This window comes from Strongylocentrotus purpuratus, unplaced genomic scaffold (assembly GCF_000002235.5).
Source record: "Strongylocentrotus purpuratus isolate Spur 01 unplaced genomic scaffold, Spur_5.0 spur5_scaffold_6, whole genome shotgun sequence".
Classification (NCBI taxonomy): Eukaryota; Metazoa; Echinodermata; class Echinoidea; order Camarodonta; family Strongylocentrotidae; genus Strongylocentrotus; species Strongylocentrotus purpuratus.
Genome location: NW_022145612.1, coordinates 5707923 through 5729580, shown reverse-complemented (window position 1 = coordinate 5729580; position 21658 = coordinate 5707923). Strand labels below are relative to the sequence as shown.

At 37.5% G+C, this 21658-nt stretch overlaps 1 protein-coding gene across 1 annotated transcript in view; it reads right to left on the bottom strand.

Moving 5' to 3' along the window:
• The window catches only part of LOC752454, a 51370-nt gene that overhangs the window by 4764 nt on the left and 24948 nt on the right, over positions 1 to 21658 (bottom strand). Inside the window, exon 2 of the mRNA XM_001176371.4 lies at positions 19237 to 19355. Coding sequence (XP_001176371.1) covers positions 19237 to 19355 — 119 coding nt within the window. The remainder of the gene's footprint in view (positions 1 to 19236; positions 19356 to 21658) is intronic.

Sequence of the window (21658 nt, the reverse complement as noted above, 5' to 3'; positions counted from 1 at the left end):
AACTCTGAAGTGGGTGAAATAGATCCTCCCATGGGGCAACCTAAACGTTCCTCTTCCTCGGGAAGATGAAGAAGAATCGGGCACATCTGGCGGCTAAATACCAAGTTTATGAACTTCTCTGACATTCAATGGAGATCTAGCTTTACCATTAATCTATACTATCAGAGATGACCCTGTGGCGAGATTAATTGGAGGGAAAGTGATCCTCCCGATATTAATCGTCCTGATTAAGGGGTCAATGTTATGTGTAAATAATCCAGGTTCACCAAAACCATCCCCCAAATAATTGTTTGAACGAATGGGAATTTTTTTAAAAATAAGTGCGTAGGAAATATCTTTATGCTTTCATGATAAATTTTGCAATTCTAATAATCCAAATTTGCAGTACTAGGACATAACGATGATGAGAGTAATTATTAAAGCCGTGATAAAGATAATAAAAAAGTAATAGTAAATGATTATTATTTGGGGCCTATTGTATATTTGTTCCATGAAGGTCGTAATGCTAATTTTGCTGTTGACGTAGTATCGTAATGGGAATACAAACATATTAAAAATGTATGCCATGAGTGTCATTTATTTCACGGCACGATATAAATTCTTTGAAACGTATGACAAAATATGATGCTAATGATAATTACAAAAAGCGGAAATTGTATACTGACTATTTGGTTTACTTGCACCTTACGGTGTTAAAAAAGGAAAATAGAAAAGAAATTAGGAAAGAACGTCGTAAAAATACAAATTGTAAATGACTTTGCTTCGTGTGAGCCATATGCGATAAAGTTGAATGATGATACAAGCGCTGCTGAGCCTTACATCAACGCTGTCATGTCAACGGTCCCAAGTAAAAAAAAAAAAAAAAAAAAATTGTTGTAACTTTTGAAAAAGAAATAAAGAGGATATTACAACCAAATTTACCTTTCAATTCGGCCAGTGTTTTCCTATTAACATGTTAACAACAACATCAACAACAGTAGTATTCCAAAACCAGTAATCACCATCCAATTCGATTACTCTAATTTTCGTTCAGGGATACAAGTTATAATTAGTGCAATTGTTCGTAAAATAAACTGGATAGGGTTCTTCTTAACTCTATAGTATCGTTCTTTCTTAAGCATCTGACTATAACAAATTTCAAATGCTATACATTTGCTATCATAGCAAATTCATGGACCTTTGTAAGAAAAAAAAGGGAAAAAGCTAATGTTAGGAAAACCCGAATGACGGAATCTGCTTTGTTCCTGTAATCACTCAAATACAACCGTTCACAAAATACGTAGGGTAATGATTGGAACAAACGAGTATCATAAATCCTCAAGCCAAGGGAAAAACAAATTGTAGTGGAGTATACGACTGCTCATCAGTGACAGTTGACTTTTAACTCTGTTTATTTATAAACTAACTTAGGTAGACAAATTGCTCTTCCAATTGGCAGTCATAAAGGGTGAGACCCGTGGGCCCCGGATCGACAGCACGAGAGACAAAGATGAATAAACAATATCAGCTCACACTTGATAACAAAAGAAAAGATTAAAACGAAACGAATCTCCTTTCTCAGACTTTCGACGTAAAGTAAGAATGGACCAAGTCATTGATTGTGTTACAAGCCTATATTTAGATGACGTAGAAAATTATAGAAACATTTTGATTGAGTTGCTTTCCGAGGAGCTGATCGGTGAAACTGACCGCTTATTTCATTGAGCAAAAGTACAAATAGAACTATGCAATTACTGCAAGACAAGAATCTCACGGAAAAATGAAATGTTACACCGCGGCCCATTACACGAAGCCGACATCAATATTGTCCAATTCATATCAACGCACCTGTGGCGAATACCATGGATAGACACGTCATTAGGGGGTACATCCCCCATCTTGTGGTGTACGTACTATAAGAGGAGGGGTCATGCTCCCCCTCCCATCGAATGAGGGAAAATAAAAGGATATAAAAGAAAAGAAGTATAGAGGTGTAGACGGGGATAAAGAGAAGATTTTCGACCAGATCTCATACCCTTCCCCGCTCGGTAGCTTTACTCGATTTTTCGCTTTGCTCTCTCGCATTTCATTTACGTAGTAAGACTCGTGTTCCCCTATTACTTCAGTGTCCTCTCAATTACGACTCACGCCTCGCCAACACCCTTTCTACACCTTCTCTGTGTTTAACATCATTCCCACCCCTCCCATCTTCCCACTCGAACACCATCTCCGCCACACAAGGGCAAGAGAAGGTATCTCGCCCGTCACATTACTTTCAATCAATCCTGATTGGCTTAACGTCAAATGACGTAATCGATTCTCGTTCAATTCGCGCTAGTCATTTCGCCTAATCTATACGGGTTATCGATTTACACACAGCTAGAGCAGACGACCCATCGTGTCTTGCCTCGGGGGAGAAGCGCCAAGCTCCGGGTCTATCACGTGACTCTGCAATACCTTCAGCCCTAATTTCAACAAAACATCTTCCGGATGCCGCTTGTTCCCGCTGGTCTGAAAGAAGTACGTGTTAATCCTCTTTCATATAGCAGTAACCAGAATAGATCATTGCTAAAAATACATAGTGAACATCATTCAGGGAAACATGGTTATTTGATAAAGTAAACACGAAATGGTGGGTAGGATCGAAGCCACAGAACGTGATACATCCGACTCTTCTTCACTGCTTGAATACATCATCTAACATGTAAACACGGTTTCAAATCGACGCAAGCACGAAATCCCATTATTCTTTTTTCGGAAACCATAGAATAGTTAACATAGGTTATATTGATTTCCAGAAACATGTTATGTGGTTCTCTATTAACGAAATACTCAAAACAGAGCCGTTGAAAGATTAAAACGATTTACTACGCTCCATCAGATTTTGGGGGTATGTATTTGTACTTTACGAGAACTCTAAGCGCTGCATTAATTTTATTCACATTTTATTATTCATATATTTGGTACATTGTGGACTTACCAAATGTCCATTACACACGATATGTTTTGCCGATTGCTTTTATGACCTACGTTAAGCAAGGATATATAGTGATTTAGTGCATGAGCCAGTGATTTAATACATTGTATATCCTTTTCATTTTGCCTTAATTTTTGTACGATATCTCACTCTGCCTTAACGCGTCAATACCGGTAACCGTGACAATCGCTGAAATAGACCAAAGTCAAGAAAAACGACTACTCGTGTTAACCATGCCTTATAAGTTAAGTCGCCCGTATGTAGTACAAGCTTTTTGCTAAGGGGGGGGTTTGACCAAAATAATGACGATGCAGAGCATCGTCACGAGCCGCGTAGCGGCGAGCCGATTTTTTTTGGGGTGTTTATTTGAACCCCGTAAGTGATGTTTTCCTGGCATCTATTAACACAATGGAGACCATAAAAAGCAGTGCATGATAACGTCTTTTTAAATCAGTAACAGCTTAATACACAGTTATATCCAGCCTTTTTATCATGTGTTTGGTTAAGTTACCAGATGAGTTGAATATCTTCTCACAATATTTGCACTTGAAAGGGTTTCTCTCCAGCGTGCGTTCTTTTTTCTTTCTTTTTTCTTTCTTCTTTTTTTCTTTTTTTTGTTGTTTTTTTGGGCCGCCCAAGGGGGGGGTTTGAACCCCCTAAACCCCCCGTAGGTCCGCGCCTGCAAACAAACCAAACCAAAATATGAAATTAACAAATTTGAAACCAGACCAAATAATACAGCTTGTATATCCTTTAACGCAAGGTCAGGAGTCTAATATCAAGTGGAAAGGCACAGAGACGCACAGTAATATAACTGGTTTAGGCGAAAGTCAATATATTCGATAATTGCTTCCGCTTAATAAATTGGATAGTTTATGCCATTACGGAAATCAATTTTCACTTTCTACCTCTACCCAATGATGAGTTCCATCTAAGTTCTATGTTGGTGCATTCACACAATAAACTATGCAATATGTTTTAGGTGGTAAAACAATCATAAAATGGACCTCGATTTTATGGTATTAATTTTGGTCATGAATTCTGAATTACTGCTGCGCTTTGTTAACACAAAACGCTCGCCAAAATAGAACATGGTATCCAATCTTTTTGACTATTTTTATAATTATTTAGTAAGAATATTATTGTATAGGCTCCGAATCTAGAAACCCACGTGTTGGTGTTTGTGGTATAAGGAAAGGATCCAACGATATCAGTGTTTTATGTTTGGCTTCTGGTGGGGTCTTTACAATTTTTAGGGGAGTTAAGGAATTGTGTGGGTAACCATGATTTGCCAATAGAAAGTTGAGGCGAGGAAAAGGAACACAAAAAAATGATTAGGTCAAAACGCATTGCACTAAGGAATTAAAAAGGGATAAAATATGGTCGGTTCATTATCTTTTAGCTTGGAGTCCGCATTATAAAAGGGAGTTAGACGAGAATCAAGCCAAGATATGTTGACATTTAGCAGGCGGGAAAAAAAAACACCCAGCAAGCTTGCAATTGTGTCCCGACCCATAGGCAGATACTTGACGCGAGTTTACGGTGTAAATGAATAACGTGAAGAGTGGCCATTTTGGGATGACGGATGACCGCCACTAATGGTGAGATAAGAATCAAATGCTTTCTGGCAAGATACTTTACGACACATTTCCCGCGTTTCGAAGACAATTCATTTTAAAGAGGAGTAGATCATTGACGGGGGCTCTAATAGTGAGAGATTTATACATTAAAAAAAACGATCACCTCCATTGACTTTTCATTTAACCTGTAACGATATTTTGTGTCGGGCATAGAACGTGCGTTATCACTTACACTCTTGAATTGAAAATTGGTTTATTGAATTAAAAGATAAAAGTGTGTGCGTGTTATACAATCATGTGAATGTGCTTTCATATACGAGTAATCTTATAAAGCGCCACTGTTTTCTTTTTTAAGTTTTCTTAAGAGAATGGTTTTTAAACCAATAAATCGAAGCGGAGATCATCATACTTCATTCGATACTACGAATACGTTTCTAAAGTAGGCCTAATTTGTTTTGTCACAGAAAGTGACATCTCCCCTTAATTCCAGTTTTCACCAATAGTTGAAACAGGAAGAATGTATTGTTCATTTCTATATCGATTTCTGTTTGATACCTGATTTATTCTTTACCCGAAATCTGACTAGTAATCCTATAGTCATAGATCGGTACAAAGCTACCCACGAAGAGATGTGCCCAATTATAAGGCCATGCAATGACTTAACCACATCTTTAAAAGTGTATTAACTGTAAAATAAGAATACTAACAAAATGAGAAAAAAAATGAGGATTATTTACAGTATATATTTAGGTGTATTGAGAACATTAGTTAGAGTCTTTAGCTGTACTGTTTGGAGGTGAAAAACGAACTCGTAGGAAAGATTGATAACGGGATGATGGGATCTGGCGATGACTAAAGAGAAGTGTTATTATCTGAACAGGTAACACAATCATGTAGATGTTTAGGTACAAGGGTGAGAAATAATAAAGCACCAAAAATTTGGAAATAATCTTCCAGAAAATTGAAGGAATATCAATCAGTTGGATCACTTTATGTTCGAGCTGAAAACACTTACTGTTCTTGACTTTGTACTTAAGTTTTTGTGACACTAATACAGTGACGTTCTAAGACGCATAGAGACCATGATGGTATTATGTGCTTACTATATAGTTGTACACCATATATATGAAAGCACATGCATTATGCATTGTACTAATAACATTGTTCGCTCTAGGCGAAAAAGCCGAAACACTTAGTATGACAATGGATTGAGTCCCGTATTTGTAAGTCCATTATTGTCCGTAACAAAATGTCAAGCTATAAAACAAAAAACATCGTGATTAAAAAAGGGAATGTTAACAAATTAAAAAGTGATTTCATAATTGAGCTAAGATATGAGAAAATAACCGCGAAAATGAAAGTGATAGTACGGATTCGTTTAAAGCATTATTATCTGTAGTAGACTTATTCAGGTAATCTTTTTTTCTCCATGTAGTGTTTCCCTAATCCATCCTATACTGTTCTAAATGTATATTACAAGGCGACATGGATAACAACAAAAATGGAAGCAATTCGTGAAGTAAACACTGAAGCGGATTCAATTGGGGTCAAGATGAATGCTAAAACTATAACATAATAATAAATATGAGAGCACAATGTGTGCGCGCCTGTGTGGGTGCGTGTATGTGTGTGCAGAGGCAAAACGAAATTTTAACATTACATTTGAACGGGAGGAAAATATATAAAATTTGTATCATCTTCCATTTTGCTTACGTCCAGTTTACATCATCCATGTAGTCTAATCACAAGTTTGCAATTCAGTTTTTGTATTGTACAAAAATAACAACAAACAAACAAACAAACAACAACAATACTAATAACAAACGCATTACACCATACTCAAGATTAAGACTAGACTGATGATGAACCAAACTCACACTAGTGCAAAATTAAGTGTTAAGGAGAATTCTCAATTCACCCTTTTATGAATAGTTAGGTGAACTGGATTAAAGATGATTGGCATTGCACAGGTTTTTGTATTAAATGAGAAGATTGCCGACCAAATATGAATTTCTGACGAAGCCTAAGAAAGCAGAAAAATGCTATCAATACACCATCGTCGTATGAGAGGGAAAGTCATATTTCTTGTGAGAACAGAGGCTAATCCAGGGGCGGTGGGAGGCAGGTACAATGGGCTTAGTTAGTTGTATGACAAAACCATGCTCCCCTAGAAAATTCCTTCGCAGCGATATCTTACACTTACCGGATTTCTAACGAATTTCATCATTGGACCGGAAACTATACTACACCCTAACCATAATCCTCAGTGTAACCCAACATATCAACCAATTGAAACCCTAACCCTAACCCTACATTTTAGTTTTAACAAGGCACGAAGCAATTCTCGTCACTACAAAAATTGGAGCACCGGGAAAGTGGGGGGGGGGGGGTCCAAGGGATACGTGCCCATCCCATTGTGAACTCGAAAGCCCGTTGTAGGTGCAATATTTTAATACGTAGCTGCGGCAAAGTAACATCAGTTTGAGAATGTGACAGCTCTACACTCTTCTTGTAAGAGTTCTTCTTCATTGAGCGGGAGTTTTGATGTTGACCCTGAGAAAAACTCAAGGGACACAATCATGACCTGAAAAGAAAGCAGCCAATTATCATTGCCTTTCGACCAAGGTAGCCTGCATTGAATGGAGCAGAGAGATCATTGAGAACAAATGAAGGGGGAATGGAGAGAAGAGAGAGAGAGAGAGAGAGAAGAGGTGGAAAGGATAGGAAATAGGGAGTGAGAGAGAGAGAGAGAGAGAGTGAAAGAGAAAGAAAGAGATAGAGGGTGTGAAGAAAGAGAGGGAGAACGAGAGCAAAGCACACACGCATATTAAGAGAAAGCAAGCAATCAAGACAGATTTAAAGTTAGAGCGAGAAGGGGGTATATCTATTTGTTTTGTGTTATTGCACCATTCTGCCGTGGGACGTTCCGCCATTTCCTGTTTGACAGAGGTTTACTGTATCAGGTTCAATCAAACTTCGCTATGAAACATGGGGGTAGTTTACACCCAAAACCACTCTCTCAGGATCTCAGCTGCTCGAAGTGAGTACGTGTAAGTATATCTGTCAATCAATAGCCCATCCCAGGCTCATTTGGGGACGAAGCCTGCATATCACTATCCCTCATTTCCCAAAGTGACTTCCCGGCTGCGCAGAGAGCATCACAAATGCAGAAATTTAACCGAAAAAGACAAAATCCTCCCACTGATAATCCACCGGCGAATGGGCATAGAGATCAACAAAGTAGGAATCCATGAAACCCAGCAACGTGCCTCGGTATTTTTCCCTTAGTACACGCGATGAAATCTTAATACAATTTCGGCGATATTTTGCCCCAAATCGTTTATTTTTCTCACAGTAAAATGTGTACCTTAGCAACATCTCTCAAGAAAACACATTTGCCTTCTAGCATTGTTTTCATTACTGATTATTTGCCTTACGTGTTTGTAAATTTGAGGCACCATAACTTGCTTATGCACGCTGTAATTCCAGTAGAACGGGAGAGATTGACACAGTAATTCGATTCTTTCTTGTCTAAATATCTGTATGGATGTTAATACAATGAGTGTCTCTTTCAGCCCTTACCTCCGTCTTTCGGTCTTTCATACATTTTTTTTGCTCCAAATGAAATTAGCAAGCACAGTGGCGTCTCGTTGCTTTCTATGCAGGCTTTCTTTAACCTTGAGCAATTTCGCGAAATTCAGCGTTGCAAGAGGGTTCGTGTCTTAAATTCTTTGATTAAGATATGTGCTGTAGCACGTCCAGATGTAGGTCTCCTTTAATGTCATCTTAGGAAACTTTCCTGCTCATGAAACGTATAGTTTTTAAATTTCTGCTCTTTAAAATAATATGAAAATACTCAAATTTCCTTATAATGCTAAAAGCCCTTCAACAGCATGGCATAAGGAACATATTGTAACAGTAACGTGATACCCGTTGCACAAGAGTCGTTATTTCAATTTCGTAATCATTTTTGTACACTTTCACTCTCACATGATGCGTCAAGTAACTGACTGACGCCGGCCTACGTCTGACAAATAATGGCTCGTGTGATATAGAGTTATGCATGCCAATTGCTAACCATGCGTCATTTCGATTGCGTTATTACACCTACGCTAACTCAGCGATTCAACTAATCTTTTCCCAATGTTTCTTTTGCATTCATTTCTTTTTGTTCGAAATCATTCTCCCATGGTGTATACAAGACAGCGCCAATAACCAATGACTAATTATCCCAAAACGTTCTTGTCTAAAATCATGTGCTTATATATTTACAATAAAAAATATCTTCATAATACACTTAGAGCTTCGATCATCGAATACTCATGAAATAATTTATTCCGCTAGTCCCTTTTTCCCCGTCAACCTTGTTTTCAGGTTAATGCACTGCCTGCCCATTTCAAATTCAATCGTGGGATTTGATATCTCATATATCACACAATCTGGGAAATCGTCTGGAAGAACAAGATCAAATTTTGCGGAGTCTCTGCCAAGCCGCCTAATTTTTCGCTCCCCGAAATTCTGCGCCAGCACATAACTGCTTTCCTTGCAAACCTTCGCGTTCATGAGAATGTCGGAAATTGAATAATTACGCATTCGCTCTCTGGTTATCTAAGATGTAAATGTGACTCATTTTGACGTGTGGTATTCTGCCAAATATGGGTGACATTTAAGCAGGTTTTTATGGTCCGATATGGATCTGGTTGTTTACAGTACACGGGCAGGAGACAAGAGAGGTTTGAATTTACCATCAATAGAAGAAACATTTATTATGATAAAGCTCTCAAGCATCTAGCATTCTACTCTTATGACCAATGTTAGAAATGTTTAATACATTGTATAATAATTAACGGTATCTCTCTTGCCTCTGTTTTTGAATAACTCTGTGAATAAATAAAAAAAAAATCAACTGTAAAGGGAGTCTGTTTTTGGAGCTATACTATAACTCTCATTATCTATATCATCACACGAAACTGATTGCTCTTAATGTGCTCTATATTCCACTATAATTAGGAATAGTTTAATGTGTTAAACAGATTTTCTGTTAGCGTTTGTGTGGCATAGGTGTGCGTGTGTGTAGTTCCACATACCCATATCCGTATGCGGTACTTTTTATTCTCCGTGATTTTCAGCATTTGGTGAATGGCTCCCTTCCTTATTATGTTGTATTTATTCCGTCTATTAAGTAAAACACTCTAAAGATCAACAATGTACTGTTTTATGGGAAGCTTTATAATTAAAGACTACAGATAATTATTCACAATATACCTTTTTTTTTAAGGGATCATAATGAATTATTTGTGGGATCTGTAAGTAAGAAGAAAAAAAAATGCAATAATTTATATGTAAATTCATTTGTCCATCAGCAAATACCTCACAAATATATTTGGTTGACCTAATTTTCTGCAGGTCCTTGCATCTAAATTAATACCAAAGTATAAGATATAAAATATGTACGATTCGCTTTATTCGGTTCGCGTGCATATCAAAGGCACATCTTGTTTGAAGTTGGTCACATATCAAATCAATAAAACGACAATGAGAACAATGGGTTGTTGTCAACGAGATGTACTATTAAATTTTTTTATTAGCTCTTTTGGGTCTAGATATTTGGTCATATAAAAATATTTTGTTGAAATTAATTTCTTCAAATTGATTATAATAGTGATGATAATTACAATGCAATGATGATAAAAAATATTGGTCTAAAACTATGAAGCGCAAAACACATCCACTGAGAGATTTCGCACACTATAAAAGGTATCGCAAGACCATTTAAAGTGGAGTGGGATTGACTTCGGACCCAATTTCCCCCAGAATATAGCCAAAAATATTCCAACTAGTCAGAGTGAAATGTAAAGGATTATCTTCATTTCTTGCGATTTGCTTATACGCCTTTACAAATTCCTACTATGCCGACTAGCAAAGCCCCTAATAACAGCAAATATAGATGCTGAAAATATGTATTAGTTTAATTCTACTGAATAATCATAATGATAAGAATAATTTTGTTTTCCCAGGGAAGCCTCATTAACTTTAATGCTGTACTTCCTGAGGAGCCTGCAATCATTCTTACCCGGCAATTGTCATGTACCCATTTACACCTGGGTAGAGACCGGCAAACGTGGAGTTAAGTCTTGCCAAAATGATGTCGGTGCCAGGCTGGCATTTGAACCCTCAACCCTCGGATTAAGTGAATGAACCACTCTACAACAACACTTCCAACCATATGGAGAGCATTTCCTCTGCGAGATTTCGATTTTAGCCTAAGGAGAACTGTTGATCAAACAGTCATACACTTAAGTCTACCATTGGGTGAAATGGTCAGTGACTAGAATCAGTAGGAGGTTTGAGTTTGGGACGAAACTGGTGTTCCCCTTTAAAAGCAATAGAGAACACCCAATGTACCCCAAAACCTTTATCTTGCTTGCTTGTTAGACCCTAAAAAGATACCTGGTATTTTTTTATGGTGTGTGTTCGTCGTTGCTTCGTTATGTTTTTCTTTTGCTTGTCAAACATTTACCTCGGAATTAAGTTTTCTTTTCCCCCGGAGTCCTGGACCCCCGTAAAATCAGAGTCATTCATGGACCACGTGACCGGGAATGTACTCCATGTTCAATTACGTCATTACAAATCAAAACCAGCTCAAATGGGGTTTCGCTTTCTGTTTCTAATTTCCTCCTGTTTTTATTCTGTGCGTTCGTCAGGGGGTGTTTATGCATACATTCTAGCACACATGGATCCTGGCAATGTCTTCTATCGTCCTAACGTATGTGAAAACACAAAATAGAATAGGAAAGAGCGTTTCAGCGCCTCAGGCTGCAAGACGCTATCACGCGGTTATCAGCGTTTTAATTCGACAGTATTTAACCAAATGTTGGGGAGTCGATAGTGCGTGAGGGTGGATAAAGCATCGGGTTAAGCGTGCGTGATGGAACACGTCTTATCATCTTTTAATCGATAATTGGCGTGAATTGCTCTGCTAATGCTACAGACTCGATATGTTACCTTTCTTGCAGAGAGTATGCAAAAGCCTTGGAGACAATTTCCAGTGCTAAAGTGGTATTAACCCCAAGACATATAAAACATGAAGGAACTTGTGTTACGCTACGCTACCACCGGTGAATCATCATACCATAGGTAATTTGAGTGTCTTGGGTAACATTGTAATTGATAGATCAGGTCATTTATCTTAGACTAATATATATCTGAATTATTTTCTTATGATTGAGATGTGGCTTTTCTGAATTAATGAATTATTTAACACCTTTATTCTGGGGTACCTCTCATAGTCATAGCGTCCTTGCTATATTGAGAAGATCAGGTTTGCCTTTTGCAGTCAGAATGGTAATTTTTTCATGACTTGTGATAATGTGTAATTACCAAAGATGCTTTAAAGATCCTCTTGGGTATTACAAAGTCAAGAGGCTCCCAAAGGTACTAACGACCAAGTGTCCCTTAATCGCCTTATTTGCATGGATGCCCGGTTGTCCGTATCATAGATCAATATAACAAGTGGGCGTTGGGTCTCGATGTATACCTAGCGTCCTCCAGTCGCTGAACGCCGGGCGAACATGGCGCTCACAGCGAGACCCTATCGATCACTCGACATCTGCCCGTCCATGAAATGTTTGCGTTATCCTATCTTCCTCGATCACTCACGACCCATTCCTATCGCTCACCAAAGTGGTTTCCCAATTTACTGGCTATAAATCCGAATTTACGTGCAGTTTACTCTGCTAGTTTAAACATTACTCGGAACATACTGATGTAATCTCGTTCCGCCCAATTATGTAGGAGCCTACATGCTGGACTTTTGGGGAAAGACAAGATTATGTAATGGTATGTGGTTTATCGTCCTAGGACATGGGTTTCAGACTGTCAGGTATATCCCGTTGTTGATAATCTTAATAAAAACTGGATAAATGGGATTCAAATATCCACCTAACAGTTGCAGATATTCACAATAGTGAAGATATTTATCGCAACCCAAATTATCAACAGGAGTCCTTGTAATTTATCTGAAAGAAAATGTAGAAAATTTCGCTCATTCACGAATCACGCTCGACTTGTAATATAGATTCTAGAATTCATTATCAAAGCTGCCCGGGCCCCTATAACGACATGCGTTCGAAACTGATGTCTTTCTGGTTCCAAAATAATTAATTAACCATTATTACCCACTGTTATTACGCCCAAAAGTTTACTTATTGACAACGTTTGTTTTTCTTGAATAAACTTTATCAATAAGGTAATGAGATTATAATATCAACAAATGCCATGTGATAATTGTATCCAAGTGGCTCGTGAAGGTAATCTCCATTGAAAAATAAATGAGACAGAGCAAATGGAATTTTTACGTACGCATAGCTGCAATCAACCACTTGACCACTTTAAATTACGCCAAACTTTCTTAATATTTACTTCGCCGTATTCTTTGGGAAGGATTGTTCCACTTTGAAGGCTAGTTCGAGAAAGGCTTAGTGTTGTCATCTTCATAGTATATAAATCAAACCAATTAGACGCGTTGGAAGTGGGTATACAAACCCTCTCAACAAAAGGTCATTTCTTTTGAGAAAAGTCACCACTCGACTTGAGAAAGCTGGAAAGGTCCCTGCGATGTTTCCTCTGTTGAGGGAGTACCAAGTTTGCTCAAGGCAAAGCTCTGCCAAAATTCGTATTTGCATGTTCATTGAGGATTTAAAGAGAGCACGCATCGGTATGTCAGTGTCATTTTTGACACGGAAAGATTACTGCACGAGATAAAGGATAGCAAGGCATTTCCTGGAGATGGCATGTCAAAATGTCAAAGGCTGGATATCAATTCCGGTCAAGTTACTGCTCTAAAAATGAAATGCGCCTGATCGGACCTTATGTTGTTGATGAGAAGTTAATTAGAGGAGCTCCAAAATATTTTGTTCAACATAGCTCGGAGTATGGTTCATTTGGGCACGTTTTAAAGGCTTCAGTGTTGCAGCATCTAGAACACAGGCCTTTCATAACTTCATGATAAGATCTCTTGGGGTAAAAAATATGGAGAGAGAATGTCTTGACTAATGGGTAATGGAAAGTCGGGCATACTCGTGACTGAGGGAAGAGTGAGAGAGAAAGTTCTCTGGCACTTCATGTTTCTGACTTGCAAATGAAATTATCCTTTCAGGTAAATGATCTTGTTGCCGATAGCGCGCAGTAGTCGGTGTCACATTATCAAATGAGATGGCACTATGTCTATTGTTGAGCGCTAAAATTGCCCAAAGCGTACAGGACTGTGAAGAAACTGGACGTTGAGGGTGAAAGGCGTCAAGTGGACCGACAAAGGAAACACAAATATAATTACTCAGTGGGTCAAAATCATAATACCTTCTAATTTGTTATCAATACATTTTTTGGCCCAGAAACATAGTTTTTGCTCGACCTTCCTGACATAGCCTGAGACCTAAATATTGACTCTTACACGCATTTTCTCCGGAATATCCCAAATCGAACGAAAACACCGTATAAATGAATTTAACCAAACTGCCATATCTAAATAACATATCAAATTGATTGTTTGTATCATCAAAGCGAAGGCCTTTGATAAAAAATAAATTGGTGCATAGTAGGTTATCTCTGGTAACCAATGACTTGAATAAGGCCTTTCATGCAAATCTCCACTATCGGGCTTACAATACCATACATCAAATTTTAATTAAGCAGCGCAAAATAAAAAAATCCTCCTTTTTAACAGGCTCTTATTATTCATGGAATTCCGTTCGTCCATAAGTCGGTATTTTATCCTCCTTTTCCGACGTCACGGTTTATACACAGAAGGAACCAGAAAGGAGAAAATGATTTGTGATTAATCATTGGCCTGCAAACAGGATTTAATAGAATGGCATTAGTAAAGTGATTCGTTCGATCGAATATATTTATTTGTTGGGGCTTAGGTTTTCTATAGTACGATAGAACTATTGGGTTGGATACGAGAGGTAAGAGATACTTCAGTGGAAGAATTCGCATAAAATATTTTTAATAGATTGACCCAAATACACTATTCATATCCCAATTTTATTATTTGATTCTCTTTGATTGAACGTACATTAGAGAAAAGGTTAAAAAAAGAAAGGATCATTTGTGAGCTCGCTTATTCTCTTGTTAATGGTTGACGGAGTTTTTTTTTACCTGTTACATGTGTGAGCTTGTAAGTAATCAACGAGGGACTCGTTATTGAGAAATACTGTTTTATCGAAGCCATGGCAAAGTGCATATACATGGTTTCGAACCCGGGATCTCCCAGTTTACATGAGACCACTGCTCTTCGTTGGGGTTATCGCCTCATTTCTATTCCTATGTGAAAATAACCGTACAAAGCAATATTAATGAAAAGCATTGCTCTTAAAATTCTATTATGATCTGAATAGGACTAGAAGTAGTTGACAACTTTGGACTAGTCTAGCCTATATTTTAAATGTGACATAAGTATTTGAATTCACATAATTATAATGTGTACTCCTATCTTTGCACAGTGCTACTTTCTTAACTTGGGTTTCAGTAAGATCAACTCAATTTTCTATCCATTTGAATGGTCTAAAGACCTCAACAAAATAATCGTTCTTGAGCGCTACATAATCAGTCTTTCGCAATAAATTCTAGACATTTTCTCTCACAATACATTGTCCTGTAGTTGAACTTTATATGGAATTTCTCCATCATGTTATCAATAATTAAGATGTATCCCAAGGACAGGATGAATATACATAATGACTTGTGTTTCGTGGACATTCATGATAATCTTTTGTGATTGATTGTTCTTGATTTTGTTGTTTCACATATTTTTTTTAAAGAAGCAGCTGCATATCGTAGTAAGGACAAATCCCCTAGTCATGTTCAGAAGATTGAATTAACAGGTGGTCGGATAAAGATGTCTTGATTAGTTCACGCTGGGCAATGACTTTCTTGAGTGTGCATAAAGACTCCTTTGGAACGCACGCATGCAGTTCACGGTGAATGATGATGTATTTCAGGCTCGTATACCAACCGTGCTCCCTTAATCACCTGTTTTTCATCCAAACATTGCTTTAAACGACATGCTCCACGATCAATCAATTGAATCTGCTGCATTGCTTAAAAGCTCCTTTGTACTTTGACAGAAGCGCCGATTTAAAAGTTCACATTCTCTGTAATTCAAACAATAGGCTAATGGAAGATTATGCATGTATACATTGTTTTGCAGAGAGACCTAAGTCGGCAGTTAAAATGTTAAACGAATGCTCGCGTAGGCAATGCAGATGAGATAAATGAAATAATGGATGCCATGATTCAAAGCACTTAGATTTGAAAATTATCTGGTAAAGACGCGGGGATAAAGAAAATGTTCTTCTCTCAGGGCAATGTTCTGGCAGCATCCTAATGTCTCCTGGTGGGTTTAAAATATACCTTGCAATTGATACTCCTAGCTAACCTTTATTATTAAACTTGATCAACAAACAGATTGTAGTGCATGTTAGCTTCATGGATACCACAAGCATATATAACTCATATGTTGCGGGGGAGGGGAGAATTATTTACTTATATAAAGGCAGGGTAAAGTTGTAAAACTTCGTTCAAGGTGAACACATTGATCAGATTTGAATACTTCCTATTTCTCTTTTGAATGAATTGACGTCATTTTTATTACCAGTTTCCCGATTACGGTAATAAAGATGGAATTTCTTCTGTTAATTCATTCAATTTTGTTTTCCCAAAGTCTTTTTTGCTTTATTTCTGTTCATCTGCCCTTTCCAGACTGTTATTTTTGTACGGGATATAAAAGGTAAAATCAGTTCTACACCTAACTGATCGTAGATATATCATGGTCGAGTGGATTCGTCACCGGACTGTGGGTCACAACGTCCGCGGTTCGAACCACACTGCGGCACTAATGTCCTTTGGCAAGTCATTAATCTACATTTGCTACTCTCGACCCGGGTGATGTTAATGGGTACCTGGCAGTAATACTAAAGCTGGGGTAATAATTGAGAAGCGACAGGAGTGTCAAGTATAATGTATAACAGATATGAGTGTTATACAAAAACCCACCATTGTCATTGTTCATTGTAACAAAATAAACAATTCTTCACCATCGCCCCCATATCAATTAAAATGGGTTTCAGGGTTAAATTACTTTGCATTAATTCATTTTCTCTGACATTAAGTCGCACGAGCATTGGAAGTAGGTAATTGTGAAATCACTTCCTGTTTTCAAATTATCTGGAGTATCTATTTTTCAAAATAATCTATACTCTGTGGGTTAAGGATAATGAGTTCTAAATTTTTATTTTTTCTTAACAAATCTTCCATCTATCTCGATGGCCTTAGCAAGGAAAAATGATCATCTACTTGTGTGTTGATTGTTGAAACGAATTTTCTTTACATTTTTCTTTCTATGTGTGTATGTGTTGGGAGGGGGAGGGTATAGTTTATCAAATGTTTGTTCAAGAAATTAAGTGGCCGGTATCAAATCCTAAATAAGTTTGCACTTATTTTGCTGTTACCTGCCAGTGCCATGCATTGTAATTCAAAGATGACTGGTTGGTTTCCAATTATTTCATTTATTTCCTTTTCTCACAAAGTTCACATCTTCATAAGATAATCTATTATGATTTTCAAATGCTCAGTGATATTTTGGTAATTGTTTATGAAAAGTCGCTAATGAATTTGTTAAAAGCTGAAATTCATGCACAGGTTCCTGAAATGTTATTTATGTTGCTTCTTTTGTTCATTTCTTACCATGGTGACAAAAATACTACATGTATTTCGGACTTGGGGGAGTATTGGGGGAGAATATAGAACCACATGTATGTATGGGCCTAGTATATTTTGCGTCAAAAACAATTCCTTCTGTGTAGGGACTTACACTCAATTATGACATCAACTTTGGTTACATTGTTATATTTCCTGAGATCTTTCAGCGACAAAAAAAAAACGGGAAATTTTCAAATAATTAATACGTCCACATCTATGGGAGATAACACATTTCATTTAATCGAGTTTAGGCTGTATTTATCTACTGTAACAAGCCATTAGGCTGAGTACGATACGTGCATAAACTGCATCAACAAGAGTGGATAGATCTTGTAATGATTGAATGAAAACATCCATCATTCGTTTTATACAACGAAAATCCTAGATCCTTGTTAATTGATGTAAAAGAAATCATTTCAAGATTGAGTTGGATCATAATGGCTGAGTAAAAAATCCATAGATTAATAGGCCTACTTTAGTATACAACTATTGACTGCTCATGAGGATGATGGTTGAAGTTATCACTCCCAAGGTGGTGTTCATACCGGCCCTTCTATCACTCCCGCGGCGAAGCCGGTATGAACACAACTGAGGTAGTTTTAATTTCCACCACCATCCGATTACAGAGAAGTCCATATTTATTTTCTTTTATATACCTCATCTTTTTCATTGATTCATGAATAGTTCTAGAAAAAATATCCAATATCAAGAGTCTATTTGCTCCTCACAGTAACATATTTACAGTCTTTTGAAGTTTAAAACAGCTTCAATTATCCAACGCTAAAATAAATCCAACATAAGGAAATCCAATCTATACAGGTACTGCAGAAAGGTAGTGCAATTGCTGCGGCGCAGCGTAGATTACATGACTTGAGCGCCGTGACACCGCTGGAGTTAGCCGCTTGACGGCATTTGAAATCCTGTACGCTCTGTGTGTGTAAAAGTCGCGGCGGGTTAGGCATACTATAACATGGTTTCAGCGTTTTATCATTTGACCTTTGGTCAATTGATAGAACGCCAAAACCCTCTGACGCATTGATAGATCAAGATGCTCCTTGTCATGTGAGTTTTGAATAAGAATCTATGTATTGAGGTATATAACACGCATTATATTTCACATACTAAGAATCTTGCTCTACGATTGGTCTACTATCACTTCCCCGTCGATCAGAATGTATACGCTATCTTTCCGAAGCGAAACATCCAGGTCGCCTCGGAAGTGATAGTTTGTCCCATCACCTTCACCAACTATACCCGTTTACCGTGGTGCTACGCAAGTATAGGCACACACATAAGCGCACTGCTAAGCGCATCGCTTACTTAAAAATCGTTGGATATTACTATAAACAATTGCGCGCTTTTCAGTGAAAATACGTAGGATAGTCACAGTAAAATAATCACAACTTTCCGCGTTGACCATTCATTATTTGTTTAGGATATAGGATTGAGTTGTGAACTACTTATTAAACATTAGTGTGTGCATTGTACAAATTTGTATTGTATTACTATCATGCAATCGTGTTAAAAGAACACCGATGCCTGTTTGGATGGCCATCATAAGTGATAATTTATACAGGATCTTATAACAATCTACATAAATTATAATATTATTATTATCGAAACAGGTTCGGACTTTTATGTTTCATTCTATTAACCATGCGCTTTAAATGAATGAGAATACTAGTTATCTAAACGAGAAATCGGATAATGGCTCTATTCCTGTGACACATCTTCTTATAGCGTCTCATAAAAAAATTGACAGCAAATAATCAACTTTTCTTTTTAGCACAAAACAAAATGTCAACAAATACCACAAATAGATGCCATTTTAGCCGTGAACATTATTATGTTTGGAATGGAGCTCACTTTTTCATCATTAAAATCCAATTTATAACCCATGAGAGAAAGACCCAAACATGAAAGAGACAAACATGAAAATACCTTTGTCTCTGAGTACTGGGTTGGTCGTCCGTCGTTCTCGTGCAAGATTGGCCGGAAGTGACGTGGCAAGGGCGCAGAAAAGCACAACCAGGAGAAATAACCTCAGCTCCATTGTTGTACTGTATACGGAGAAAAGAGGGGAAAACACATTTTATATCTTTAAAAAGAGGAACGTTTGAAAAGCACCTGATGGAAACGAACGACAGGGAAACACAAATGAGGTGATGCGCTTGTGGAGCGGTGACAATAGAAATAATGAAAAAGTGTGACGCTATTTTATTTCTGGTGTCCGTGTGGCACGCACTTGCGTCAGGGTTCTCTGATTGAACTTGCCGCAAAAATGATGAATTCTCCCTGGTTGTGGTAATTTTTCGGCGGTAGATCTAATCGGATTTATGAGACTTCTTTTCAAGGCAAGACGAATCATGATCTGTATACAACTTCCATCTGTATCCATCCGTCCTTTTCTGCCTTTTTCATTCTAAATCTAATGATCTTTCTAATTATGACCTCCATCATGTCGAGATAGGATATAGGTCTATTGTATCTTTAATATCGTTACCGTGTTCATATTGGGAAAATGTACGATGTGGTAGAAAATTGCTTTACATTTACATACGATTTCCCCTTCCTCGCTCTCTCTCTCTCTCTCTCTCTCTCTCTCTCTCTTCTCTCTCTCTCTCTCTCTCTCTTCCCCCTCTCCTATTCCTTCTCCCCCGTGGTAATCTCCTCATTCCAATCGCTATCTTCACCTGTCAGTGTATTTTACTCTCTTTTTCTCTCTCCTGACTTCTCACTCACTCATGGAATCATGGCCCCAGAGGAGATATAAAAATATCCACCACAAAACGCTCGTGAAGCAAATAGGAAGATTTCTTTTAATTCAAAATATTATCTTTCGGGATCTAGTGCCATATTTGCTATTCCTTATTTTCTATTTCCCTATAGCAAACTCACGTATGCAAATATGGCTACAATTTCTGAGATTGACTCCTGAGAAGATTGACTCCTTGGAGAAATACTGTTTTTGCACTGTGTATTTTCTCTGTCCATTTGCCGCATGAAAAGTTCCTACTGCAAAAGGATGAATTCGTACCTTTAAGCGAGAACAGCATCAAGTAACGAGATTGGTGGTAAACCATGAAATTATTATCATTTCGAGATCGAAAGCCTATTTCTTAGAATTGTTAAATTTCCTCTTCGACTGCTTCACGTCATTGGTAATGCCTTTTGCATGTACTGATCGGAGCGTGGAATACACTTAAGAAGTCATCATTACGATTGTAACATGAATATTGCTCTTGACATCCATATTGTTTTTATTAGCTTAAGAGCCTGTTTGAAGAAATAACAGATTCGTGTTTCCAACTCTACCTTAAGAAAATCCAGATTACATATCGCCATCAGCTACCTAGCACTTGTGTTTTCACGTTTTCTCCCTGTCATCTCTTCTTTCCTTTTAATTCTTCAATTAGCCATACCAGGCTGAAACCAATGTTGATGCGAGATTGTTGACAGGGGAGATTATATTTTTCTTCTCGACTTTACAGAGACGTTGTTTATTATAGATATCAATTACTGGTTTTACATCCGTATTATATCGAAGTAGGATTTCACAAAAACAAAAGTTTTTTATCGCATAAATATGTTATCTGAATGGAGACATCACTGACAGTCTATGATGTAAGAAGAAACTCTGAATGGTAAGTTTAATCACCAAAGGGCGGTGACTTCTTTGCTGTAATGTCGGAAAGTGCATTTTGTGTGGTCGTATGGACGTTACCAAAACAAAATAAGATATTCAGGCTTGTGTGCGAATGCCATTTCTTCAAACACAAAAAATATGCCACCTTCGAACTGTCTGAATTTAGCGTCAAACATTAATCCCAGTGTGTTTGATCGTCCTGGGAAAAATATATTGACGTTGATTCATGGCGTTAAACGGGTGGCAGTCGGTAAATAGTGTGTTTGTTTGGATGCGTGTAGGTGTGCGTAAGTGTGTGTGCGTTAGTATGTACGTGTGTTGTAGGTGCGTGGGCAAGTCTGATTTATTTATTTAGGTATTTTAGAAGAGGGTTACTTTTTAAAAATTTCATTTGTATAACAGACAAAGAAATAATGCATTATTCTACATATATACAATTTAATGAACACCAATCTGGAGCGTTTTGACAGGGGAAAAAATACGAGTTCCAATTTGAAATTTATATAATATGTCCAGCTAATAAAGTTGCTACGTGGTTATTGCAATATGTTTTTTGTAATTGATTGCGAGAGCTGTTTTTGCAAAAAGTAGGGAAAACCCCTGACATCCAATTTAATAACCTAGTCAAAGGTGAATATAAAAGAATCACCCGAAGCTTTAATGGATTTATATCCCCAATGACCAGTCTAGAATGGATAAATGAATGTATAAATACAT